Below are 9,613 nucleotides of genomic sequence, written 5' to 3' on the forward strand. Positions count from 1 at the left end.
CCCCTTTTGCCTTGCTCGGGGATCGTCTTGCTTTGTGCCCGAAGGATCATTTCCTTAAGGCACAGCCACCCTTCTTGGGATCCCATCCCTTCAAAACTCCTACTCTGCAGTGCGTCCTTGACTAATCGCCTGAGTTCATTGAAATCAGCTTTCCTAAAGTCTAGCACTTTCACCCTACTAGTTACCTTACCCACTCGATGTCTGATGGTGAATTCTATTATTAGGTGATCACTGTCCCCCAGATGGCTACCGATCTGGAGGTCCCCTACCATGTCATCCCCCGTTGCCAATACCAGATCCAGTATGGCATTCCCCCTAGTGGGACCGTGTACCTCCTGTGTCAGGTGGAGGTCCTGTACACAGGTTAGAAACCTGCGTGAGCAGTGGGACTTCGCTGTCTGTGACTCCCAGCAGATGTCCGGGTAGTTTAGGTCCCCCATGACTACCGCCTCTTTAGCTTTTATGGTCTCCGAGAGTTGCCTCAGGAGCCCTGAATCTCTTTCTTCCCCTTGATGTGGGGGTCTGTAGCAGACCCCTACCACCAAATCCCTTTCTCCTTGCCCCCCATGTAGCCTAACCCACAATCCTTCTACTTCCTCATCCTTGGATTCTGTCTTGATGAGGGTTGACGTATATTGCTCACTGACATAGAGCGCAACCCCTCCCCCTTTTTTCCCCACCCTGTCCTTTCTGTACAGGTATTGGAGAGACAGCTGCCGGACTGTGAAGCTAGCTAGGAAGAGAGGATGGAGGCAGGTGGTAGCAGGACCAGGTGAAGCTATGGTGGTTGTGGAGCTCCTGCTAAACATCTAAGAGCGTGGGAGCTGAAGTGGTGAAGCAACTCCCTGAGTGTAGTCTGTAATTGCCAATTACCCTATGTAACGAGGAACCCCAACCCTGTTAATTGCAATCGGAGGGGGAGCAGGACTTGTGTAGCCCACAGGGGACAATGCTTACAATGTCCAGCCCCAACAAGAACACAGACCCAGAGGCTGATGCCTATTAAGGACCTTGGGAGGATGCAGGGCAAAAACAGCCAAATTTTGCTAGACCAAGTAGAAGCAGCTGAGCTAAGCTGTAGTGGGGGAGGCTGATTATCAAGCAAAGCAAAAACCTCTGTATGGGGCTGAAGAGCCAGCTGACAGGAAGGGGTGAAACTTTGGGGCATGTGTAGAAACCCAAGATCATATGTCTGGAGAGCGCAGTGTGCTTACCAACAGGGTCACTTGGCTGGATGGTGGTTGGAGAGAGAAGAGGATTTGACTTCCTCCAGTCAGCCAGGAAAAGCAGAAGGGTTGTAGGGAGGTGCTGAGGTGTATTGCTCATACCATTATGATCTTCCAGAACGGCAATAATTTTCAAGGGTGCCCAGTCTCTGGCAAAAGAGCCTCGGTAGGACTGGGGAGAAGACCTCTTGGCCAAATTGTTTTGAAAAAATCAATGCTTTTGGAAAGTGGGTGATGAGTTAATGATGGTACTTAGTGGTGGCATTCATCCAAGGCTCTCAAAATGCTGGGAGGTCAGCTGCCTTGCTTAGTCTGGATCCGCTCGTGTGCAAAGCAGCCTCCTAGTCAGAGCTGTGACTGGTGTCTGAGGTCATAATAATTTGTGAGCTTGGTATTTTGAGTGGGAAAACGTGAGCTGGACTTTTTCATACTGAATCAAATGTCTGTCCCTTTGAGCTGTCCCTACGATGTATTAATAGTTTGTATTTGTTAAATCTTGATGGCCTTCTTCGTCTTCTTAACCCCAGTTAAGAACCCCAGTGACCATATTGTGCATGACCCTAAGGCCGTGCCTAGCTTTGTGTATGTATGCATGCACGCATTATAAGTCACCAGTGTACACATGTAACCATAACAATTTAATTTTCTTAATGGAAGAACAGGACTTTTGTTGCTGATCAATAACAGGCCATTATCACTGGTGAAGTCTGATCAGTTAGGTTCTCATCAAGCATATCCAGCCTGAGATCCTGAATAGAGACGTGCTCCAGCTGAGTTAATGGAGATCCCGGGAGATTAACTCAGGGAAAGGACTGCATTGTAAGTCTTGTGTAACAAGGCTTCATTATTATTTTGGGGAGCCCATTTCTAATTAGAGCTAAACTACAATTGTGAAGTAGGTTGGGAGGGAACTTGTTGTCATGGGTGGACCTTGCTTTGTTAATATTTAGGCACCCACATACTCCACATAGGTTGATCTGAGTCTGTGCAGGGTTAACAAAGTTTTTCTGCATCCCTGCTATATAGATAGTAATTCAGAGGTGACTTTTCCAAGTCCATACAGCAAAGCCGTGATTTTTGAAGGAGAAATAGGGAGAAGTTTTAAGTATGTAGGTGAGGGAAGGGTGGAGCAGCTACATTAAAATATCCCTTTTTTTATTTTTGCTTTGTCTCCTTGGCATGCAAATTGCATTGAGTTAGACTGCTGTGCATCTGAGCAGGTGCTGGGGAATCAGTGTAATGGAAGACCTAAATTGGCTGTGACACCATTTCATCAGGCATTTTGGCTGGATACCTGCCTGATTTGCTTTTTTTGGTTGTGCCCTGGTTGTTTCCATATCATTACAACTGGAAACAGTCCAGGATACATTCATTTTGCAAGGCTGACCTGTGTTCTGGGGTATTATCCAAACTAAAAATTGAAGTCTTACAAAAATTGTGTTGCACTTCCCGCACTGTTCTCTATCTGGTGTTTAATGTTTTTCTCAAACTAAAAAACCACATAGACGTAGCTATAAGCAAACCCAGTTTGTGAATCAGCTTGGCACTTCCAAGGCCCATATTGAGACAAATGAAATCTGTTCCTGCTGCTGTACGTGCTGTACCTGCATCGTGCTCTGAGGCCCCAGATGCTTGTAGAATTACACTTTATTAGACTTACAAATGTCTTATTTTTGCCAACTGCTGCTGTTGCCGCCAAACACAGCACTCTTTCAAATTGGCTTATACCATATACTCTGTGAATATATGTATTGCACAGCTCTCGGTGTGTTTCATCTCAATGCGGTTTCTTAAGTAGAAACAAACCAATACATTTCCCGAAGCTCAAGGCAAATTTTGTTTCTGTTTCTCTTGGGATATGAGACAGAATAGATATTGCTTATTGTACATCCCCTGCAGATGACTTGGCAGAGAATGACAATATTTCCTTGTTTTAGGGTTTATTCCTTCTCTTAGCTATGCATGGACTAGGACTAGACCCCCTCTGCAGTGCTTAGCTACCACACATTTGAAAGACGAGGCTTATAATATGCAACTGCCTTGAGTTCATAGGAAGGAGATACTGCCATGAGGTGGTTTTTGGTCTACGTGATTTTACTTACTTAGCAGGGGAGATATCCTGCTTGGCCTCTAAAGACTTGGGGTGATTAGAAGGTGAAGACCTGTCCCTGGTGCTGTGGGCAGGCTGACCCCTTTGAGAGTATAAATGCCTCCAGATGCGAGGATCTTTGCAACACGATTTATGGTGATGGGGAATTGCTCTCAGGCTTTACTTCTAGGTTGCTCCTTTGGCCTTTTGGCTAGGGGCAAGTGAGACTAGGGGGCAGCTGAACTCCAAGGCCTCTGGGCTTGGGGCTTGTGCATAGGATGTCTGCCATGGATTTGGGTATTTGAAGCCCTGAGCTGAACAGCCTGGGAAGTAGGATACTTGCCAGTGGTAGCGCCGCCGACTTGAATGATGGAGCTGTGCTCAGTCAATAGGATTCAGAACTGACTTGGCCCAGGACATGACATTTTAAAAAAAGAAGAAGAAAGAAACACATTATCTGTGTCAAAACCCAGGTTGCGGAGCCAAATGAGAGCTGTAGCAAACACATAGCCAACATCTCACCCCTTTGTTTGCCCTTAACTCCATTTAGGTGGGTACAACAAATAATACATATGTAACAGTGACAAAGCTTTGGCCAAGGAGAATGCTGTGCATTTCAAGCCTGGGCAGGAAATGCTGTTTACTTTTGGGGGGAATTGCTGGCATATAGAAGAGAAATCCCTCAATGTTGTCAAAGCCCACGCTGGCTAGACGATGGAAAGGTGAAGAGAAACAGCGCACTGGTTCCTCATGGCCTCTGTGAATATACAGGTGGCATTAAGTGTAATGTGCCAGTTGGCAGCACAGGGTCTGAATAATAAGCCATTTTAGGTGTTTATTTCATAACAGAAGGGAAGGAATCGCACATGCCGATTTTGAGCCTTCCCTTCGTGTCTTTCAGGGCAGCTTTGTCTAGACAGAGGTGTCAGATTATTTCTTCACTTCTGCCTGGTGCTACCCACGGGAGATGGAGAGTCTGGGTAGGGAGGCAATGTGATATAACAGTGGGAATAAGAAATGGGGAGTTGGGGCTGCTGGGTTTTGTCCCTACCTGGTCTGTGACCTGGGTGAGTCAAGTACTTGGTTTTGTGTTGCCCATTTGGGAAGTGGAGATAAGGTACCTACCACATGAAAGTACTTGAGGTCTATTATTGCTAGCCCCTAACAACAGCACCACTAACCAAAGAGTCCCAGCAAGCGCGTGGTATTACTTTGCATACTCAAAATAATTCCCCTTCCCTTCACCTGCTCCTGCTACCTGAGAGTTGCTACTGGCGCTCTGAAAAGCTACAGGGCCCAAACAGTAGAAGCCAGGAGTGTGCATGGGATCGGGGTGGACTGGGATAGGTTAGGTTTAATTTCAGCTCCTGGCCCTAGGATCAAAAGTGGTCCCTTAATTCTCCATGTTCGAAGATCTCCAGAGAAGTCCCCCGGACTCTGATTTCTGGATCCGGGCCCCACCTCAGTTTGAGGCTGTCGGACTGCCAAGTGCTGGTGTTGAACAAATTCTTATGAGACGCTGAATGAGAAATGAAGCCCCAACTTCTGGGTTTTTTTCATCTGGCTTTTTTCCCTCCTCTGTATTTATTTCTGGCAAGGTGTCAGTGAAGCAAAGGAATTCCTGTCCCTCTCCCCCGCCCTCCATACAGAAGACACCTGAGCAGGGCTCGCCGTGTGTGCCTTCATTTTGGGCTCTGCTAGTGCATGACAGATCCCCCCGTTCACAATGACGCACGTCATCCGTCTTAATGAAGATTCACTCCTTTCTCTGGAACGTCTCATACCATTAGCATTTATGGAGGAGAAATGTGCTGCATTGTGAGCTCACTGTCATGCTCCACTCAAGACAATGCTTCTGTTCTCCACGGTAAATGGACGAGATTTAGTCCATCTTTAGAAATGTGCTAAATCACGTGGCTCCTCTCCATGATGTAAGATTTTTGGCAGCTGCCAGAGTTTGCAGGAACAGGGCCAACAACATCCAATATCTCAAGTTTAGGAGATTTACCACTGGACCTTGAATTTGGTAGGAGTAATGATTGTTTATCCCAGGTTTGAATTCAGCTTGATGTCTTTACAAGCTGCTGGAAAGCAGCCCCAGCTTGGGGAATCTATGCTCTGAAATCTTTTTTTTTTAAAAATGGCAGCCCTTAGGGACCAATTTATTCAGTCGACAGAGCTTCTAGGCTCTGTGACTGTTTTGCAACAGTAGCAGGGGTGAGGACTAGAGTCCGGTATAATCTGAGCCATTCGTTGTCTGATCTTTGTCAGTCTTCTTTGAATTCACAAACCTTTGGAGGTCTCTGGTAATCCCTCCTGCTCCTATAAGAAATGGTACTGATGGCTTGGTAGTTGTCATGCTCTTCCCTAGCCTAGGGTTAATGGGGGCTCTACTGCCATCTACAACACTTTTAGGGTCCTCGTTACCAGGGAGGGATCCAGAGAGGGTCGCACACACACTTCACCCCCTTGGCTCTGGAGCTGTGTGAAAACAGAGGCTCTGGCCAGACCCCACCCTGAACAGCTGGTGAGCACAGAGCTCACTGCTCACATACAGCTCCAGCAGGAGCCTGCACTGACCAAGCAGCAGGCTCAGAGCTCGGTGGGCATGCGTGGCACAGCCAAAATTGGGGCATTGCACCTTCCCTCCCCCACACCCCCATCTTGCTCCTAGATCCACTGCTGCCTTTTACAGTTCTCCATCTTCATCTTATTTTCTTTCCTCCTGGCACCCGTTGAGGACGTTCCTAATATACATTTTTCACATAAGGAACCAAGGTGCTAAGACCAAGTGCATTGCGCACAGGGAGTCTGTGACAAATGAGACTTTAACCCAGGTTCCTCAAGCCTAAGCTAGTCCTTCTGACCACTAAACCAGTCTTCCTCTTTGCTTCTGTTATAGGCTCTACCTTTTATTTCACACATCTGGTACAGTAAACCTTGCGTGCCCAATCTGGACCCCAGATGGTTTTTTTGGGTGCTAGATCCTGTTCCAACACATATGAAAGCAAAGTCCTTGTGCCAAAGGATGCACAGTTTAAAAGCTGCAAGAGGTATCGCACACTGCCTTTTACGTGGGGCTGCTCTGGGAAGCTAAACCAGTTGCCGGATTTTGTCTCAGAGGTGGCTTCACCTCCCTAGCAGGTAAAGCGGCCCATTTATGTCATCTGTACATCTTGTTGGTGGAGTGTATAGAGCATGCTGGGATCTCTCCAGATGAACGGCATCATAATTTTAGCTCAGGCTAATGTGATTTTTTTCAATAACCTTTGCTGGTGCCAGGCACAAATACCAGCCAGGTATTTGTTTGTGTATCGGTGGGAGTCTCTCTCCCTTGCACTGCATTATTTGCATACGAAGAGCAAAACACCAAACTGACAAGCTTCTGGACACAAGTTAATTGAGAACATGACAAATTCCTTCCTTTGTAGCTGCTTAGGAGAAAATGCCTCAGTTACGTCATGTGCAGCTAATGCATCTTCTTGCAATTCGGTGAAGCATGTTTGTGCTGTCTAAGTGGACAGTTGGGGATGTAAGTGTTATCACATCTCAAACACTGGCAAATTACCTTGTAAAATATTCAACCCATGTTAAAAACAGCAAAAGGAAAAACTAGAGTTCTCAGCTCCTTTGTTCTCGGTCTGGAAAGCAAAGGCTATCCATTGGAAAGCAGACTTGTAATGTGTGCGATTGGTGAGCATAACTAATGAATTTCCAAAAGGTCACCGCTGATAATTCCCACCTACAGTTTTGCTCATGTTTAACCTTCATGGGGAGAGAATTTACATAGAAAGTGCATATTTGATGTTGTTATCAAATCAATCAATCTCTTCTTTTCTTCCAGGAGGAGGGCTGAGAACTACTGAGGGATAGCCAGACTGTATGATGCAGGAAACTCCACCAGCAATAAACGTTCCAGCTGGCTATAAAGATCAAATGACACTTGGGCTGGTTCACAACAGACATTCAAGGGGAAGGTTTTGGAGTGTCGAGCGCAGAATTCTCCTAGACTGAGCTCAGCAGATGGAAAGTGCTTTACCTCTGTCAATCCAAAAAGTGCTTTACCTCTGTCAAGTCTTATGCCTATTGGATGAAAAATGGGGGCCACGTATAGAGAGAGGACAAGAAGGAGAATAGCATTACCTTGCTGAATTACAGGCTTTGGAGGAAGAAAACTGGGATCTGAATCCAGCTCTCAAGTTTGAATATTGTCACCAGAATTCGGGGGATGATGGCCATGTTTGGCCAGCTAGCAGGCTGTGGCACATATCTGGGCTCTGCCTTTAAATACTGCAGTCAGTTCACTTGACTCCACTGAGTAACTACACCTGAGGTGAGAGCAATAAAAGGCCAAGAAGAGATACTACAATACCAGCTAGACTATTAGTTCACTATTGTACTGCAGACTTGAGAGAGAAACGCCAGAGTAGCTGAAACATTTAGCAGGCTGATCTTTTAATAGCAAGAAAAATAAACTCGTTGTGTTTTGATAGGAAGACCTATTTCTTTTTTAACGATTCTGTGTTCCCAATTTCCAAGCTGTTTGGAGACTTCTCCCCCACCATCTATTTTGAAAAAAACCTTTTTGGGCTGCTGTTTGTTTTCGCTGCATCTGCACATCGAGAAGCCTCTTCTTCTCTTGAAACCGTGGGCTCAGAGCAAGAAAACCCCCAAGCTTCTGCGGATCATGACAGGTTTTATTTGAAAACATGCTTGTGACCTGGAAGCTGTTTGCCTATCCCAGTTTTTTCAAGTAACAAAGGAAAGGACTGTGCCCGTGATGGCAGAGAAGTGCGACTGCATTGCCAGCATGTATGGCTACGATCTGGGCTCCCGCTTCATCAACTTCAGTCCCCTGGGCTTTGGTGTGAATGGACTGGTTCTGTCCGCAGTGGACAGCAAGAGCTGTCGCAAAGTGGCGGTGAAGAAGATCGCCATCAGCGATGCACGGAGCATGAAACATGCCTTCCGAGAGATCAAAATCATCCGTAGGCTTGACCATGACAACATCGTGAAGGTGTATGAGGTGCTGGGGCCAAAGGGGGCTGACCTGCAAGGGGATTTCTTCAAGTTTAACATGGTGTACATAGTCCAGGAGTACATGGAGACTGATCTGGCTCGGTTACTAGAGCAGGGGAAGCTGACAGAGGAACACGCCAAACTCTTCATGTACCAGCTCCTCAGAGGGCTGAAGTATATTCACTCAGCCAACGTACTACACAGAGACCTCAAACCTGCCAATATCTTCATTAGTACGGAGGACCTGGTGTTGAAGATTGGTGACTTTGGGCTGGCGAGGATTGTGGATCAGCACTACTCACATAAGGTATGTGGAATGACAACCACTGCTGCTAGTTCTTTTAATGAGATTTTCTTCAGACTATTTCCTTAGCCCTGAACCTCCCTTCTCCACTCAGCCCTCTAACCCATGGGATCATTCATCATTGAATTCATGTTCAGTTCGGGCCGGTAGTCTAGGTTCTGAGTGCAGTGAACCAGACCCGTGTCCTTAGGATCCCATACACCAGATTTACTTTATTCCTGATTTATTTTTGTTATCCTCATGTGAGAGCAGTACTTGTGCCATTCCTATCTCTTCAGCCTCTTGCTATCTTCCTGTTTGTACTAGAGTGCTTTTTCTGATGGGCATTATTTTCTGGGCACTTGCTGCAACTGCTTGAAACATCTTCTGTTGGTATCCCGTTTCCATGTGCCCTCCCTCCTGTCCCCTCCCTCCCCAAAGATACATTTCTGGGTATCAGTGCACAGAATCGCCGCCTCTCTCTCTCTGAGCCGATTGTAGCACCGTGATTCTAGTACCGAGGTCTGAGTAATCTTTGTCCTCACTTCTGTGCTATGTGCCCTTGGTTTTTCATTTGCAGGACGTTTCTATTTGCAGCTTGTCACTTCATGATCTACCTGATATTAATAATCAATCTGCTGCAACAGGCAGTCAAATTCCATAGTCCAGAGAATAGTCAGAAGAGTTTTTTACTGTCTTTCTCCCATATATGTTCCCCTGTAGAGAGATCACTAAAATGAGTTTTGCCCCCGTTTACTGCCTGGGCTCACATGGGATTTTGGTTGCAATGGAGCAAGGCTCATTAGTGCTGTGTATACATCACTGATGAGCTCTTGGATAGCTTTGCTGAAGTTTCCTTAGTTTCCCTTCAAGCCTATGGGGCTCGGAGACAGTTGAAAGCAGTTCAGTAAATGAAGAAAGATTTCCTTGCTTTAAATAGGTAGTAACCACTAGTTGTTGAGTTCCTGCTCTTTACTGACTTAGGGGAGGGAAAGA

General features: G+C 46.2%; 1 protein-coding gene across 5 annotated transcripts in view; it reads left to right on the forward strand.

Moving 5' to 3' along the window:
• The window catches only part of MAPK4 (mitogen-activated protein kinase 4), a 133,996-nt gene that overhangs the window by 39,475 nt on the left and 84,908 nt on the right, over nucleotides 1-9,613 (forward strand). For 3 of the 5 annotated variants that reach the window (XM_025214884.1, XM_025214883.1, XM_025214885.1), the window contains one exon: nucleotides 7,160-8,641. The exons of 1 other annotated variant lie outside the window; for it this stretch is intronic. In XM_025214884.1, the coding sequence (XP_025070669.1) occupies nucleotides 8,096-8,641 (546 nt within the window). In that variant the 5' untranslated portion in view covers nucleotides 7,160-8,095. Of the gene's footprint in view, nucleotides 1-6,354; nucleotides 6,460-7,159; nucleotides 8,642-9,613 lie in introns of those variants that run through there. One more of the 5 variants, XM_025214886.1, reaches the window with a different exon arrangement.

Source organism: Alligator sinensis, unplaced genomic scaffold (assembly GCF_000455745.1).
Source record: "Alligator sinensis unplaced genomic scaffold, ASM45574v1 scaffold24_1, whole genome shotgun sequence".
Classification (NCBI taxonomy): domain Eukaryota; kingdom Metazoa; phylum Chordata; order Crocodylia; family Alligatoridae; genus Alligator; species Alligator sinensis.